The following is a 19,334-nucleotide window of genomic DNA, read 5'->3' as shown; positions in this document are numbered from 1 at the left end:
ATTCAAAGTTTATTTAATGAAACTGGCTTTTGAAATGGCTGAGATATCCAAAAACAAAGAAAATCTAGTAAAAGGTGAGACCCACCTTTTATCAGGGCCATTCTGCTTTACTAGTTTGTTTTTTGATATCTCAGGCATTTCAAAACCAATTTTCATCAATTAAACTTTAAATTCCTTTTAAAAATGTAAGCTCTTTAACATTTCATAGGTAGTTTCTGATTATCTCACAAAAAGTTAAAATCTGAATCCCACTTCAACCACAACTTTACCATCCCTCTAAGCATTCCACTGTTCATAAATACTTGTTCATTTCAGTTGCAGAACTTTTAACAGCCTCTTACATGGGAAATTTATGATAGATTCTTAAATTGGATCACATTTTGGAAGAGCAGAGTACCTATTTTCTCTCAAATTGGTAAATATTTGTTGTTTGTGTTTGTTCTGACATTTTCTTTCTTTTTTTGTTGTTGGTGGATTTAATAGATTTTCCCAGTATCATCCAGTCTTTTCAAATAATAAATAGGATATCTAATATACTTCATAGTTGCCAATTAATGACAAGATGAATATCTCTGGAACTAACTTTTCCCATGACATCACGGATTAATTCAAAACAGAATTTATATATGGCACACATATCTCCTGCATCAACAATTAGTCCAGTAGATATTAAATTTCTTTTATCTACAAGGTCCAAATGGTGGATAATAATGAACAGTTACACTTGACAGACAAAAATATGTTTAATGCATGGGATTTAAAACATTATAAGAACTATTGCATGTGCAGACTTAGCAATAACAACGATAGATTCATTTATAAATATCTTTTATCATTCCTATGGCATGGTCTCTATTAGTTTGAAGAAAGAAAATACAAGAGATGAAAGTACAGAATAAGAAAGACTAATGCATTAAAGCTGTGATCCTATACAATCTAATTACAAACATGTTAAAACCAGTGTGTATTAAAAGCTGATTCCAACAGAAACCGTTTATTGAATCAATCACATCTATTTATATGACTTTCAAAGGGTGTAAGAAAATGTTAAATGTGTGTTTACACTGACCAGTTCATATCGTTGCACCGGGTAGGTTGTGACACCTAGATGAGAACATTTTGGTCATCAAACTGACCAATGGCAAACTCACCGCTAGCCTCTTCCATGGTCTCGCCGATATGTTCTTGGGCCGTTGCAGACTTTGCATCACCAGTTTGTCCGGGGGCTTGCTTATCTCCTTTCTGCCAATCCTCCTTCTTGGCCGGTGCCTGAGCCGAGTAGGGAGGCATTGACTGGGCGGTGGGCACTGGGGCTGGGACCAACTGAGTTTGGACCGCACCGCCTTGGACTGGGATCATACCACCAGGCATCACTGGGGGGACTGGATGGGGCTGGTGTGGGAGGGGAGCCTGCATGACCTGCTTGCTCAAGATCTGACCGCCACTGTTTGGCAGAGGGGCCTGCTGAGAGTGGCCAGGGGGCTGGCTTGAGGGCTGAGCAGGGCTTTGGGGTGCGCCTGTTGGCCCAGCCGAGACCTGTCCAGCATACTGCATGGGTACATACCCTTGGGCCTGATGATGGGGAACAGTAAGCAACATCACGGTTCCAGGCTGGCCATGGGTTGTTGATTGACCTGTGGATTCAATTATATACAATGTCAAGTTAATTCTATTCATCAAGTACATGCTAAAACTAAACAGCAAAGATATTATCAAAAGCCAAAATGTAGTTCTCATATGCCAGCTTTGTTGTCAATTATTGCTCTAAAATGTACATGTACAATGTATGGATAAGAACTGTGTGAAATAATGTGGTAATAACGTGATTTCAGTCGGGTAACAATGAAAATGCAAAATATTAGCCAAAAAGGTTTGCCGAGAATCCACAATTACAGAGCTTACCCCATCATGGTTGCTAGTCAAATATGATTTTTCATAATTGATTATCCGTAACCCACTAATCAGCCCACAGCAATAATCCTCGATCTTCTACGCAAGATTGCATGCAGCTTGTTGGAAAATATGACTGCAAGGGCACAATTGATCATCATGGTATGTTCTACCTTAACACAATGCTGATTGTGGGGTTAAACGGGAAGGGTGCTTCCAGATAAAAGTTGTGGACTACAATCAAAATTATTTTACACTTTTGATCTCAAAACACTCAAAAACAACTCATCTTCCTTGCAAATCACATCAGCAAGGTAAGTTTCTTAATACTGTACAAACCTTTGCAATACATTGGAAGCCATTTCCAAATGATGGAAGATGAATTTTTAGCCCCTCTGAGAATAATGTTTTGTCTGTACGCATAAATACCAAGAAAAATCAACCCTTAATCTAGATCACATAATATTCATTTTTCTGGTTTCTTACAAAGTCATCTTGTATGCAAATTTTGATTAATTTGAACATAAAAACATAATATCATTCATAAGAACTTATTAGAAGTACTCAGTTCGTTTCCATAACATTTGTAAAGATGGAAAATCATGGCCCAGAAAAATGCTAATTTCTTGCCTTTCCTTTGATTATTTAGCTTTGAAATTGCAGCAGATAATAGACGATACATTAGACTACCAAACTATGCCAAAAACTGAAATTTGATCGTTTTAACCAATTTGGATGATCTCACTTCAAACTCAATTTTCCTCGCTCAGCCGTGAATGACTTTCAGATCGTTTTGTTGTGGCGGGTCACATTTGTATACTAGAGTAGCTTCTGCATACCCACCTGCAACATAGATGGGCCCTCCGGCCTGGTTGGCAGGCAGATTCATCAGAGGAACAGCACTTCCTTGGGGTGCATAGTAAACCTTGATGGGCAAACCACAATATGAGTCTAAAAAGCACTGCACCCTCACAATTATATGACAGTCATTTACACGAACACGACTGTACTGTACTGTACTGTATAGAAATACACATAGATTACAGGGGCTGTAAGGGTGCATTTACACTGAATGCGGTACAGGCAATGGTCCAGGTTTTTGCTATGGTGCGCCAAAGGCACCATGTCAGGTTCTTTTAAAAAAGAATCAGAATTCCACACAGAATCACCCAAAATGTTATTCTTATGCCAATACCAAGAACAACAAAGTCAACAGTAGATGATTAATTTTTTGTAACAAAATTATTAGTGGGGAAGTGATATTGTAACAAAACCAGACATGATTCCTTTTGGCGCATCATAGCAAAAACGCGGCCCATTGCCCATACCCTGATCGTTGTAAATGGGCCTTAACTCTTCTGTCCTGCTCAGAAAGCCTCCAAAATTGAATGTGCACAACATCAACACTAGAGTGACACATGTGTCAGGTTGAAGGATGTCACTTTTCCACTCACAAATGATGCATTATATTATCCCCCATGTTGCCAAATTTGCAATTGTCATTCCTATAAGGTAGTTATTAGACAATAGGCACTGTGTTTAGTTAAACCATTTGTATACATTCATTTCGGTTTAGTTTTGTCACCACTTTTGAGTTACATATTTGTTTTATCTTTGTTCGCTTAAATTTTATGTTTGTATATATAATACTGACTTGATGAACAACAGCCTTATGGCTGAGTGCCACTTTTCATTTGCTTAAATTAACAAACAAAAACAGAAGTCATCCTCCCCTTGACTTTCATATCTAAATGATCCCTGAGACTTCAAGCACAAACAGAACAAACAAAACAACAAAAGTATCTTGTGCGGGGGTGGTAAGCACTCTTGATAAAACCATAACGATAACAGAAGTCTCCTTCAAAAGAAGTAAAAATTCAGGTTCTAAATTTAGACATACTTTAATTGTTCAAATATTACAAAAAATTTTGATACATAACAAACAGAAAACTGTTAGTTTAGAGGACTTTATTAATAAAATGGGAGCTGCCTGTACCCTTTCTGAAGACTCACCATAGTCTGTTGCACGGGACCCTCTTCACAGCACTTACAGCACGGACGGCAACAGCGGCAGACCTTGAAGCAGGCCACTGAAGCCGAGGTGACCCCGCAGCCTATCTCAAGGAAGAAAACGAGCGCCAGGAGACCATCTAGGAGATGTCTGACCCACTGATGAGGGAATATGGAAGCAAAGTTCATAATACTGTGGAGATATGGTAAGAGGAGAACCCATGCACTCGGAAATTGTCAGGGTTCGAAATAAGGTTTTTGAAGGTCAGGGCCATTTTCAAAAGGAAACTTTCATGTAGGGGCAAAGTGACCTTCGATTCCTAAAATTTCAAGGGGCAGGAAGGCCATTCAATAGGGCATTATGGCTCCCTTTAAACAGCAACTAATTCTGGTGAAAAGGGCAACAAGGCCATTTTTTTTCTCAAATGACAAGACAAGTTGCACAATGTAAGATAACACACACACACACACACACACACACACACACACACACACACACATAGTAGCACGTATATTTATGGCCTTGAGAATATAGGCCCTAATTTTTCTGGGGGCATCAGGGCCAATCAAAGAGGTATTGATGGCCATGGCTGTCAATATACAAATGACGCACAGGTCTGAGTGTGTCAGTCGGAATTGTGTGCATAAGGTAACTATGGAATGCTTAACCCATGAGGCGAAGCCGAGTGGGTTTAGGCTAAATTCCATAGTTACCGCATGCACACTATATTCCGACTGACGCACGAAAAGACATGTGCGTCATCTGATTTATAGAATGGGTAATTTTCTTGCCAAAAACCCATATTTCTATCATGTTACCCGATGACAAAGTTACTGGATGCATTTCCTTTTGGCTTGCCGTAAACGAGCGTGCATCAGTTTTTACTGGACGCACGGCCAGCCATGCATCAGTAAAAACTGATGCATGGTTGTTTTAGCCAATAGGCGTCTCGTACTGAGTGCGCGAACGCTTGCTTTAGCGCGCGAACCTTTGTTACATGTACGCGTACTCTTGCTACAAGTGCACGATAACATGTTTACCACTGTAACTCAGCATGCGACCAGTAAAAATCAACACATAGCTCTTGACCAATCAGATCGCAGGATTCTCGCTACCCATTCTATAACACCTGTAATTATGTTCATGACACTGGGTATCTAGTTATATCGGGAGCCAAAAGCACTATTAAAAAGAATAGACATTTGCTCTGGACATTTCCACAAATCATCATAACCTGAAATGGTTAACGCAATGGCAAAACACTATAAACCAGCAACTGAGTCATGACTAACATTCACTTCTATACTTAATACATGGCTCGACACTAACTTTTTTGTTTGGTGGCCCCATATTGTACAAAATCTTAAATTTCAAATTTTTGGTGGCCCGAGAGAAAAATTTGGTGTCCCCCCCAAAAAAAACAATAAAAAACATTAAAAGTCTTTTTTTTTTAAATGAATCAAATATTTAAGTCTTATGATAGTGAGAATTAGAAGTTGGACATATCTACTCATAAATAAACTTCAACAAACTTGCAACACTCACTCTCAGGCACTCATTCAGTCCTTTTCATCCATCCTTTAAACAAATTTAACTGCTCATTTCCGGCGCAAAAAGTTACGAATTTATTGACATACTTTTCAAAAAATTTTGGTGGTCCGAGGCGGGCCACCAAATTTGCCCTTTTTAAAAATTTGGTGGCCCGACTTTCATTTTTGGTGGCCCCGGGCCACCGTTAGTGTCGAGCCCTGCTTAATACTTTGTCCTAAAGTACGAGGCCTTAAACTTCTGTAATTTAATCTTCCTGTCCTTGAAAATACAAGTAAGACCAAGGGAGCTAAAGAAAATGCAGAGTATCAAGGCATGCTGTTGACAAAAAAACAAAACAAAAACAAAAACAAAAACAAAACAACTAACTTTATACAGTATTTTGTACATTTCAACTGTACTGCAACCACGGCAACACCATTGTCCATGTGACCACCCAGCTCAAAATCCACAAAAAGTTGCAGATTGTGTAGAATTCTTTACAACGGACCAAAATATGTCATCTGGGTTGACCGACTCAAAATTTTTGGAATTTGTCAACTTATTTGGGGCAGTCACCATGTCTCTACCTGTTTGCAAAAATTTGGCAGCATAAAATTAAACAGAAATACTAACAGTTTATAGACATAACAGATATTATCAGTTTTTCTGAACCAGGCCTGACTTTTTGGGGCCACCTTACTTTTTGCAGGAAATCTAAAGTGTCTGACTTGACTTTGTTTTGTTTGTCGGGTGATTTTGGCAGAGAAGTGCTAGCCAAAAGTGTGAAGACTCTCTTTTTTTTTTTTTTTTTTGCTTCTCAGCAGATTTTGGTAAAGAAGTGGCATCCAAGACTGTGGAGCCCCCCCCCCCTTCTTTTTTTTTTCCATCCCAAAAATTAACCGATGTCCCTGTTTCCATAAAGTCTGTCTGATCACTAGGAAAAGTGTATCGTTCCTATCTTTCCTATCAGTGCAGAGATATTCAATGACTTTTCTTCGAAGCTTTAGCTGCTACTATACAAATGATGCACAGGATAGAGTGCGTTAGTGGAGATGTAGCGCACTCGAGGGTATTTACAATTGTGAAACATGCACGAGGCGAAGCCAAGTGCATGTTGCACTGCATTGTAAATACCCGAGAGTGAGCTGCATCTCCATGAACGCCACGAAATAATCCTGTGCATCATTTGTTTTATAAAATGGGTCAAAAACTAACAGCATTTTTCACGTACCTTTGTGGGTCAAGATGTCCGAAGATGTTCGTCCCAAACATTTACGCACGTCGCACTCGGAAATCCCGCACATATAAGTACTGTACGTATGAGAGTATACGTACGCCACACAGTCATGTTATGCACAAGAAAGGCCGGCCGGCAGCCCGAACTAGAAGTTGTTTACAGGATTGACAGCACGTATGCATGCAATTCAAAGGAGCCGCCGTGCGCACAGACGATTGGCAATAGGATAACACGAAGTGCAATGGGACTAAAATAACCAACGCACACGTGACTCATTTCAGCGCTTCCTATTGGCTACATTCTTGAACCCATTTTATAATGGCTGTTACAGAGAGTGAGATGAGAGAGTACAGGGAGAATGTCTTCTTCTTCTTACCAGGGGAGTCCTGCAGTTGTAGGTGGTGTGGTAGTCATAATACGGGTAGCCATAGTAGCAGCTGTAGTATTCAGTCGTTCCAAAGCCGATGAAAGTGAAGAAAAATGCTGCTGCCAGGACAGCTGATATGACAGACATCACAAGGTAGGAAATAGCCTTCAGTAACAGTAAAAAGGACAGTAAATGTGTCAGAATTACATAAAAACCATATCAATGATTTATAGTTAGTATTTGTCAGCTTATAGGATCTCTAATCATTGCAATGGCAGTCTTAAGAAGCTCTTAGGGACGTGATGGATTTTTATTTCATTTATCTAACACTTACATTTAAGAAAAAAGTGATTCAAACAATTATGAAAGACAACTTCAGAGAATAACATACATCACTGTGATATTTCACAAAGTAAATGTGTACATAACAGACCTACCAAGTCTCATGCCTCAGTCTCACACCCGAGTGTAAATCCCGAACGACCAATCCCAAGCGACGCATTTCATGCTCACCCGCCCAGCAAGAATTTGTCTTGTACATGTCATATTGTCATTGCAGCACTTCCCCGCGCATGGCAGCCTGTCGTTAAGGTGTTCGAACGCGCATGGCAAATTGTCATTACTGTGTGGGAGTGCGCATAGGGTTAACAACATTCCGCCATGTGCAGAAAAGTACATCAAAACAACAATCTGCCATGAGCAGGGAAGTGTGTTAACGACAACGTGCCCTGGGCAAGACAAATTTTCTCACGCCTCCAAGAAAGAAAGAAAGTTAAAACTAGAAATGTCGCTTTGGCGACTGGTATGCCTCCGCCATAATGCATGATTTTCCCAATAGGTCTAGATAGTACATGTGGACACTGTGTGATTACATTTTCATAAAATTGGCAAAATATTGGAATGACAAGTTTGTCACAAATGTGTTGAATGTTCACCTTCCTTGACGTAGGTTTAATTGGATGAATAAGAGAGCATGTACAGTATCTAGGGATTTAAGGACTTTAACTTGACTTTGACCCATTCATACATTTAGGCATTGAGTAATTTTCAAGGTACAGGTGTGGAGAAAAAGTGAAATTTCTGAATTGAATAGTAAATTGTTACCATTTTCATCTGGCCCTTGACCCTAAAATTCATAAGATAATTACTTTCAGGTAGAACATGCATAATATGTACTAAGTTTCAAGGTAACTTGAGCCACTTCCGAGATATGGAGGAAAAAGTTAGTTCAGCACTTTCACTTGATCTTTGACCTTTTGACCTTTGAGGCAAAAAGAGAAAAAAAAAAACTTTCCAGAGAATTTCTATTAGGTTACACACGCATACACGAAGTGTAAAAAAATAACCCTGCTGGCATTGCATAAATATGAGGGTAATAGTAAAATTTTGAAGTCTTGCACTTGACCTTTGACCCCTGACCTTTGACCCCATGAACCCTACATTCTCTAGATAATCACTTCCAGTCAGTACATGTATATACTATGTTCCATGAAGATACCTTGAACAATTTTCCAAGGTACGGAGAAAAAAAAGAAGTTTTAATATTTTTACTTGACCTTTTGACCTTTGACCTCATGACCCAAACTTTCACCAGAGAATCTTTATTGGGTAATACATGTATACACTAAGTTTCAAGAAAATCTCTTCAGGCATTCAATAGATATGGTGGAAATAGTGAAATTTTATGTATTTGACCCTGACCTTTTGACCTTTGACCTCATGACCCAAACTTTCACCAGAGAATCTTAATTGGGTAATACATGTATACACTAAGTTTCAAGAAAATCTCTTCAGGCATTCAATAGATATGGTGGAAATAGTGAAATTTTATGTATTTGACCCTGACCTTTTGACCTTTGACCTTTGACCTCATGACCCAAACTTTCACCAGAGAATCTTAATTGGGTAATACATGTATACACTAAGTTTCAAGAAAATCTCTTCAGGCATTCAATAGATATGGTGGAAATAGTGAAATTTTATGTATTTGACCCTGACCTTTTGACCTTTGACCTTGAGCATGTGCACCCAAAAGTTGATAGGCACAACTTCACCCCCTAATACACATACATGCCAAGTTTCATTAGGATACCTCAACAGGTTTTGATAGTTACCTTGTCCACAAAATTCATTACGGACGGACGGAAGGACGGACGGACGGACGGACGGACAACCCGAAAACATAATGCCTCCGGCACCACTTCGTGGCGGAGGCATAAAAACATCGCACGAGAAGCCCACTTCCATTGAATAAAGTAAACTTTTTCCTTACTCTTTTAGTATTTTACAGCTTTAGTCCTTACTGAATAGATAATCCAAAGAAGACTCTAAAATTTTGCCATTCAGTCATAGATTTACATTTTAAACCCACTTTACTTTTTACAAAAATTTTGGCAAAAAGAAAAATGCTAAAATGTTATTTTGCAGGACCAGCTTAAATCAAGAAGATAATTATGCAAATAAAATTGTATCACAAGTGCTTATCAAACCGCACAATTTTTATTTCTAAAACGAAAAAGCTTGAATGGGAAGGGAAGGGGGGGGGGTGGGAGGACATCCACTCCACCTAGCCCCTTTTGGTTGCTTCGATAAAATCACTATTTATCACTCCAAGTCAGTTGAGAAACTTGGCAGCCGTAACATCACATGGTATATGAAAACATTGGTTATCACAAGAAGAGCAATGGCTTCCGCTGAAAATAGACCCAGTGGGTTTTTTTTATCTTTGTACCACAAGTTTCACCTTCAAGGCATTCCAGCAGATAAAAGGGCAAATTCATCCTCATATAACAGAAGAATTGAGAGAATGCAGCAATTTAACCCGTTGAGGACGGGCTGATTTTCCTACAACACGCATTTCCCATAGACCCTTGCCCGAGTATACTCGGGACTCGTCTTCAACGGGTTAAGTTTATTTTCCGGGACACATTGTGCATGCACAAAGTTTTTTTCTCGCCAAAAACGGATGGCATAATCTGAATGCACATTTTCTCCTTTATCTGTATTTTGTCATTTTCCACACGTTTCCATCTGCTAGGCCTCCTGTAGAGTCCGTTGCTGCAAGAGATGGAACGCCACGTCAAATGCATACACACGGTTCTCTGACGTTCAGTGGTACATCTCATGCATCATCCATTTATTCCTTGTGCATTTTGTCCTGTGGGCATGCAGTTCATATTCCTTTCTGATGCGTTTGCATCCTGTCAAGTATACAACAGCCCCAGGTGTGTTGTTTGTTTGTTTGTTTTGTTCTGCCCCTAGACCGTGCATGAACGCTTCTCTAAAACGGAAACTTTCCACTCCGTTAACCGGGTTGACGTTTTGAACAATGGATGAGCAAAATATCACCCATTTCTTGTACAGTGGGCCTATTCGGCAAAGTGTGACAGGAGCACAAAAGGGAGGAAAACATTGATTTCTCCTCACTGTCAAAGCTGAGAGGCAGAGGTGTGGAGTGAGAGAGCAACTTCTGTGCTCCTGCATTCTATCAGAGAAGTGTAACTGGAAGTAATTCATCAACCACAGTGTCTTCAAATGACTGTTGGATTTGATATCATTTTTATACCTGAACAGCCAGTGTTAACAGACAGTGTCAGATTGTACGTGAGCTCAAAGATCACACTTCCCCTCTGGTCAACAATAAAATAATACTTACAATGCATCTGTTCTTGGGCTTGCAATGGTACACCATTCCTAATATGCCAGTACTGACAAAAATCTGTGAGGAAAGCACAAATATGACAGATGTTTGAGCGCTTGGTTAATACAATCAAACTCAAGTTCTGTATGTGAAATAGATAGCAACAAAGTTAACAGATGATAAAATCCAGTTTCACTGTTCAAATTAAACAAGAATATATAAATGTTTCCATCAGGATACAGAAATAAATTAAGAACATGTGAAGAAGCTTTGATAGGACAATATCAGTCCTTTTGGATTACCCAGACCATGCCCTCTTTTTAGAATGGTAATGAGTAACTGGGACTTGTTGAATTTCATCATTTATCATGTTCTATTAAATCTCAACTCTTATTGGGCCATGTGCATAAAAACAAGTGATTGCTTGCGAGCAAAAGATTTTGCTAGCATTAGCAAGCATGAGCAATTGCGACCAGCTACAACAACAAAAGGATCTGAAAGTTGGTGGAGGTTGATTTTCTGAAAATGAAATGACATTATTCTTTTACACTTCCACTTTCATTTCATATATACCATAACTCATAAAAGCACTCAGTTACGGAAATATCCATGATTTATGAGAAGATGTTGACCGGTGTAGGAAATCAGCGTTTCGAGAAAACCAGTCGCAAAGTGTTTTTTCTGACGCAATCATAATCCAAGGGACGTAAGACAGCTTTTACCTCTTGACAATAGAAAATATACTCCTAGACAAAGTGGTGAGCACATATAACACGGACAGACCAACTTGTCACATTTTGGTCTGTTCATGTTACATGCGTTCACCACTAAGTCTAGAAATGGTATAAAACGCAATGTTCAATAGAATTTTAGAGCTGTTAATATAACCCCTCATCAAAATTAGGCCATTCAATAGAAAAACAACAAAGTTTCAATGAGAATTGATAATCAAACCTTTGTATGTTTGTACATAGATTTCTGTCCATTCGTCCAAAATTTTTCATTTGGGAATAAATTTTAATAGATTGCCTGTTTCAAGCAATTTTGATGGAAAGTTATAAAAGATCATATTGTATTGGGGGATACTGCACACTGGAAACGGAAAATAGAGAGACATTCCTGAAAAGTACCCTTTTACTGTGGAAATGCTCATGGACACACATTTCAAAATGACAGAGGGTTTTGAAAATTCTTCCTGTTCATATAATCAAACATCTACATAATCATTAGACATTTGGCCTGGACTTGGCACATCACAGAGCTTTCTTATTTGCAGCCATCTGGTCTTTTTGGCGACACTGTTTTGTAAAATGATAGTGCTGTTTTCCTGTTTGCAAAGCAAGTCACATGATTTTTTTTTCCCCTTGTGTTTTTTTTTTTCTTGTTTGTTCCACCAGCAAATGTGGTATCAGAATTCACAGACAAAAGACAGAGAGTGCAGACCTACCAGCAGACCACTCCAGATTGGTATGCCCACAAAGAAACCATTACTACGTACGACGATAGTACCAATCCCAAGAGCAATGCATATGGCTCCAGCAACAGCGTGCAGAATCCCCGTCACCTGAATAGTCAGAAGAGGTCAAATGATCCAGAAATAATTCACATCCTGGAAGGGACCAAGGATGACTCACATAGTCAACAAAACAAAAAGAAAACAAACAAACAAACCAAATAAAACAAACAATTAATTTTACGCTTGTATGCCAGATGTGTGACATCATCATCTGTGACAGCTACTATCATAATCAATATCATCCAAGAATTTGATCTTAAATCACCCACTGGCTCTGCACACATAGCACATGTCTGTTGTGAGTAGATTTCATGGAGATCAGTAATGGAGTAAAGAAAGTCACTTATATTGTACTATATTGTGTCCCTATCTAGTGACTTGCAATAGCAATTTCTACCTCTCCTTAACTGACAAAAGGGGTGAATTCCACACCGCTTGGCATGGTATAGGACAAATGTGTGACTTATTTGCAGAAATGCTGAAAATTTTGCTGTAAAGGTTTTATATGTATACATCTGGCTTTATATACTAATACATCTGGTCTGCAGACTACAGTGATAGCATTTTAATCTCTCTGAGGCTAATCTGTCTTGGTATAATCTGACACAAAGCTGACAACATGAAGAAAATTGACAACATGAGGAGAAAGTAATCACTAATATGGCGCCCTCATGTAACAGAATTTCTCATCTAAAATACCGCTATTCATTGTAAACTTCCAAATGGGCATTTCCAAGGTAATGGGACCCCCAACATTACATTTGGTGTTTCGGACATATCCACAGTGCTTTACATTCAAGGTATTTAATTTGATTGTCGTGCATTAATACACAAATGTCTGTCTACCTGTTTACATACGTTCACTATTTTTGATGTTTTTTTTAATAAATTTTTATAGATAGCCTGCTTGGAGCAAAATCTGGACAAAGTTATCTCTCTTTAGGTGAGATTTATACAGTGCTAAAGTGTTTGGTGGGTTATTCACATTGGAAACATAAGATTACCTCTGTGTCTTCGAAATGGACCCCATCACTGTGGAAATGCCCAAACAGAGTGAAAATTCACACACACACACACAAACATTTCCAGAATAGTACAAGCTTGGAGCATCATACCCTAAAGCACTTTGTGACAAAGCCCCTAGCTGGCGCTGTGACAAAGCCCCTAGCTGGCGCTGTGACGGGATTCTGTTGTGTGGTAGCAGTGTTGTAGCTGGGTGGTAAACTGTTGGTGGCCATCTTAGAAAGAGTAACTGCAGAGTTGAGATCTGAAATAAAACGAGAGTTTGTGGACAAGTAAAACCTAACAGAATAATTGGAAACAGGAGCAGTCTGAAAGTAAACAAGGCATTTGTATTGAAAATGAATGTGGGTGTGTACAACTGTAGGCCTAGCTACCAACAGCTGTGCAATTGAATTTAGTGCCACTTCTATTATACATAGTGGCTTGAACACATACAAACAGTACATATCACGTACACTGTAGGTAGAGTTCATACACACAGACTGGCAAAATTTGAATTAAAATGAAAGACCAAATCAGAACTAAAAAATACAATTTGTTGGTTATGGAATCTCATAAATGTGTATCATGCTTTCAAATACAGACAGTGGTCATGACCATTGTACAACTAGAGTGTACATAATGCAATCAGTAAAATATCCCAATATGTTTGAATGCAAAACTAATACAAAAGATACTTTTGTTTTCATTATTCAGCTTTATATCAGCCACTTATCCTGTAAGAGTCACCACTGCTTACTGACAGTTACAGCAGCAATGCAATAATTTGCTATGAAGGGCACAGGATATATTCTTCATTAAAAAAAAAAAAAAAAAAACAAGGAAAATGACAATTTGCATACATACAGTTGTACATGTATGTGTGCCCAAAATGATCCCTCCCCCTGAAATGTGATTTTGCATGTAAGATGTAAGCTGTTGGATGATTGTAAGAATGGTAGACAAGGGCATAACATTTATTTATTTATATTATACTCAATCTTCTTAAAACAGGGTAGCCCTTCAGTTTTTAATACCATGTGTTCTTTCAAGGGGCACTGTATATAGTATACCTGGAATGTTTAGACCATGACAGAATTGCACCAAAGTCACACTTATAGGACTTCTCTCTCTACAGTCTTATCTAAACACATTCTCTTTATGGTGTTTAACTCTTTATGTGCCACATTCGCACGTCCGACTCAGTCGACGGCGTGCCAACTTCGCATATTCTGCTCAACAAACAAAGCCGCCAAAACCGATCGATAAATCACTAATCACTGCTAATCCCGCGGCACAATGAAAGCGTTTCTCGCGCTTTTGTTCCTCTCATATACATGTACGGCTTGCATTCTATGTGGTGATTGACTATCAGGCGGTGTTCCCAACTAGATTTGCTCGTACATTCTAAGTTTCTGTCACGGTTTTATGTGCAAAAGTCATGCCTTTACAGTAATGTAGCAACTGGTCATTCAAAAGAAAAAAAAATAAAATAGATTCGTCATACAATTTATATCGAAACAAAGCTTGGCATTCCTTATTAACTTTGCCTACTAATATGTCCATCTTAAGAGAAAGTTGTAGAAGTTATACAAATTGGACAAACAGAATTCTTTCTCAAATCATGACTACCTTCATGTCTCAGAATAACGTGGCACATAGAGGGTTTCCACCATGGCACATAAAGAGTTATGAAAAGATATGGCACAGTTATTTCTTGTAATGCCAATTCTACCTTTTTGATGAATTGTACATTGGAGGTAACTTAAAAATGGTGCTCGATTCAGTGTGAGGTGATTTTATATCAAATGTGCACCAAAATAAATAGACATATATAATGAATCATTTGTTTGATTGCCATCCAACCTACAGTGGTGTACATAATCTGAGACAAATCTGAGGCATGTTTTGATGACAGGAGATTACCAGAATCCTTACAGTGACAGAATTACCATGGTATTTTAATCAGAACAAGAGATACCATCAATGATGTTACATGCACTGTATGTAAGCCAAGGTTTAGAGTGCTCATGCAAGTTGTCTGAGTAAGCAAGACCTGGTACTATATGGTGAAGAAGAATAAGCCTTTTTGTAAATACACTTTGCGCATGCACAACAATCACGACAAGTGTTTCCGGGTCAGGTCATTTTCCCTAAAAACACCGAATTTGCACAGGCACTACATTGCGCAGCGATGTTTGTGTGCTGTCTGCATGTTGCTGAGCTCACAGAAACCGACCTGACCCATATTCACACAGAATCTCAACACATGGATGACAAGGCATCTTATTTCTACTGAAAGTACTGTATATGCTATAATTTTCGCGTACATAAATTTTCATGAATTGCCGCTGTCACACATTTTCGCGAGTGGTTAAATTCACGATTGGGGGACCAGAGAAAATATGAAGTGGCAAAGAAAGTGTGAATTTTCAACTTACTAGCAAATAAGAATGATACTAGTTGTACACTGCATGAAAAAAAAAAAAAAACTTACCAAACTCTGCAAACTAGTAAGTTAGAATTCAACATTTTTGAAGTGGTTAAGTCCATCGCGCTAGATTTCTGACAAGTGGTCCCCTTGTGATAATGGATTGGCTCTCTACAGTATTCGTAAGTAGACGTGGACGAGCGTAAACAAGCTTAGCCACTATGGTCTGTTCAGTAAGCCGTGACATGGTATACTAGTACTGAAATGTTCGTATCATCAAGGCAAGGGATTCATTTTGGAAGGTAATATTTATATTAATAATTAATTTCGCGAATAGCTCCCGACTCGCGAAATTCGCGAAAATAAAACCCCCGCGGAATATATAGCGTATACAGTAATTGCTGGAACAAGCATATTGCCATTACTATATCCAGACATTCTAGTGCATGACAGCAGCAATGACAACTAGATGCATAGATGCACATGTATGTAAGTAACCACTCAGTACCTGGTGTCTACATGTACAATGTATATTAATCGCACTGCTATGGTATTTCAGCCTCATAGAAAGCCTAGACAAGGCTGAAGCCACATTCCGAGGGCTTAAAGGGGTGGTATCGTATTGGTGGAAATGAGAATTGAGCATACCATTCCAATTAGTAAAGAAGAATTATATCAAGTTTATTTGATGAAAATTGGTTTTGCCCTGGCTGAGACATCCAAAAACAAAGTAAAACAAAGTGATCGTAATAAAAAGTGGGTCCCTCCTTTTATTAGGAGTGCTTGGTTTTGGGTATCTCGGCCATTTCAAACCAATTTTCAAGAAATAAACGTTGAATTCCTCTTGGAATCACATGCTCTTTCATATTCCATAAGAGGCGTCTTATCATTTTACCAAAAATGTTAGAAACCTGCATTTAGGACACAACCGCAACTATACGGTCCCTTTAATTAGCATTTAATCAGCAATTAACTGGTAAACTGGCATTCTGAGAGCTTGATCCAAAGCAGGGGATTTATTTCCATGACAACAAGCATTTTGGCAGGGAAAGTCTTGCACACTTGAGTGTATCAATGCGAGTGGATCTCTGAGAAAGTAGGAACATTTACAGTGTAAGACAAATCAGGACCCTGAATGGGTAGTTTAATTTGCAGTGAAAATTAATCAGAAAAGATTGTGAGCAAAGAGAATGAGAATTTTGCATATAGGTAAAGGGCAAAGACTGGAGTATCTAGTGGAGTGAGTGTCAGTGAGTGGTTGTTTACAGGGGTGGGGTGGAGCATGCATTGAGGGTACATTTTGCACTAACTCCGGCGCAGGGTGCTGTTAACCAGTCGACTCAGTACGTGTTTGGGTCAATGGTGCAGTTAATTTTGCACTAAGACCAATAAATATGCCTCTTGTTCGTTGGCATCTTCTTGATACATTCTGTAATAGTGGTAGGGCCCTCACAACATACAGACATCTTCCATTTACTTAGCCCGACCAGAGCCTGAGGCAGCGGCCGTGCGGAGAACCATGGACCTAAGGACACGTAAGGTACCTGGGTTGTGTAGAAAGCCTTACTATTTTTACTCTGCTTTGCAGATTGTGAGATGTACACATCTCCATTATAGCTATCCCTATGCCAGCTCAGTTGCTCGGTTCAAACTGCACTGTATCGCAGGAGACTTTGTCTCAAGATAATGACAAAGAGTTCATAAAAATTCACACACTTTGCTTACTTCAGAGTGGTACAGAGACCTCTAACTGTTAGTGTCCAACGTTAATAATAGAGGTCTATATGTCTACTGCACTGAGCCTGATTTCTGAGGTCTTCAACAACATAATGCGGCCCGACCAGACACTGGGCCCCGTTTTATCAAACGATAAAATCGATTTTAAATGTCCTTACCACACAGGCTGCCATAGACTTACAGTTGAAATCATCTATATAATCAATTTTAACTTTTCATAAAACAGGGCCCGCGTTGTTGCCGTTATGTACAGCGACAGGGCTGTGTACTAAAATGTCAGATGCGATGGGGAGTCAGGCTGCCAAGTATGTTTGGACGTGGATGTAATTGCAACAGTGTACTAGTAAGTGCCCCATGCAACATGCAACCAACGGAATATAAATCTACACTAATCGTAAATTAACCCACCTTTTAGGTCGAAAAATATGTCGCTGACGACCGAGAAGTGACGTTTGATGATGTGATACCACGCAATCAATCCACAATACAAATCACTATCAATGACTAATGACAATGAATGACAATGAGTGCAGTGTGAGTGTTCGAGTAAACAAGTCAGTGCGGTTGAAAGGACCACTTTTCGTGGAATATAATAATAGGGAGACCGCTTCCGGGTAGAACTAGCAGATTCCTCCTCAAGGCTTCATAATCATATCGGTTGACTACTATTGACTCTAAATTGACAGTAGGTCAAGAGGTGATCATAGGTTGGGGCTACAGTACAAGTAGTATCAGCACTGATCAATTTGGCCTTTTGGTCGAATTTGTTTACCACAAGTGTATACTGGAAACTGTTTCCTTGCTACATTTTGTTTGTAGGCGTAAAGGGAGATCCCCTACATTGTACGCGCGCGCGCGCTCGATATGACATAGATCTCATACTAGTGACGTAATAATATGCATGTGCGCAGTCCATGTGTTGTAGAGGATCCGGGCTAACTCGGCCCACGGGACAACTCGTCCCACCCGTCGAGGGTGGGCCGAGTTGTCCCACCCGTTGGTATCGATAGTGATCGTGGGCGCTTGTCTGTGTTTGAGGTTAGTTTGTCTTTGTGACGTCTGTTTTAACCGTAACTTTTATGGAATTGTGCTCAGTGGTTTCTGTAAAGAATATTTGCCAACTTTTGGGGGATACAACGACGTAAAAATGAAATTTCAGACGTTTTTATCACGGTTCGCGATCCCCATAGGTTCACGTTCATTTCGCGCGGTGGGCTAACTCGGCCCAGCTAAGTTTTAGCTGCTGTTTTGTCAGTAAATCTCCGTAAAAATATCAATTTTATCATGTATGAAGGTGTATTCAGGGTTCCTTCAACTAATTTCATCTTCGAGGGAATTTAATTTTGCACATGTTTGGTGAAATGTTGGATATTTGTTCGCATGATTTCATCTTCGCCGTATCCGCACCGCACCGGTCTCGCCACCAGCAGCTCGCTCACGCATCTATCACTGGTAGAGCTGAGCTGAGCAGCGCCATGCCCATGCCCACTCTCGGCGAGGCACGGGGCGGCGCGGGGCACCCGCGCGAACGGCACAGAGGGAGCAGCCGGCCACTCCGTACCCGTATCCCCAGTAGAGAAGAAATCAAATTATGTAGCAGATCATTCGATGTGAACTACATGAAGGTCATTATATGCATTTGATTTTAACTGTTAAATGTTTTGTTGTTGCTGTTGTTGTTGCTGATTTTATGTATAGATCTGCGTTCTACTCAAAAGTTATTTCTGTCCAATTTATGTTACCTTTTTTCTTAATAAAAACAAACAAGCAAAAGTCAAGAGTGAGTCTGTTTATGGGCATTACCGTGGAAATTAATAAATTGTTTGATATCCAGTGGTCAGTTATTTGACCTGTAGATATGGATGGTTTGGTTGAATGGTTGATATCATGAAACCGGTAATGAAATGTAGTGCTAGCTAGGTTGGCCTTGTTTATGATTGTAGGGCCTACCTTTTGTGTGTACTTTCAAAAAT

The 19,334-nt window shown here is 39.3% G+C and overlaps 1 protein-coding gene across 1 annotated transcript; it reads right to left on the bottom strand.

The window, feature by feature from the left end:
* Positions 1 to 1,104: 1,104 nt before the first annotated feature.
* LOC140235395 (uncharacterized) lies at positions 1,105 to 18,102 on the bottom strand. Its single transcript, XM_072315421.1, has 8 exons — positions 17,770 to 18,102; positions 13,307 to 13,458; positions 12,123 to 12,239; positions 10,691 to 10,753; positions 7,045 to 7,200; positions 3,904 to 4,059; positions 2,734 to 2,815; positions 1,105 to 1,634 (listed from the first exon to the last, which is right to left on the bottom strand). The coding sequence occupies exons 2-8, from the start codon at positions 13,427 to 13,429 to the stop codon at positions 1,105 to 1,107; spliced, it is 1,227 nt and encodes a 408-aa protein (XP_072171522.1). The 5' UTR covers positions 13,430 to 13,458; positions 17,770 to 18,102.
* Between the last annotated feature and the right edge of the window lie 1,232 nt (positions 18,103 to 19,334).

This window comes from Diadema setosum, chromosome 11 (genome assembly GCF_964275005.1).
Source record: "Diadema setosum chromosome 11, eeDiaSeto1, whole genome shotgun sequence".
NCBI lineage: Eukaryota > Metazoa > Echinodermata > Echinoidea > Diadematoida > Diadematidae > Diadema > Diadema setosum.
The sequence above is the reverse complement of the archived record's forward strand: the minus strand, read 5'-3'. Positions and strand labels throughout refer to the sequence as shown.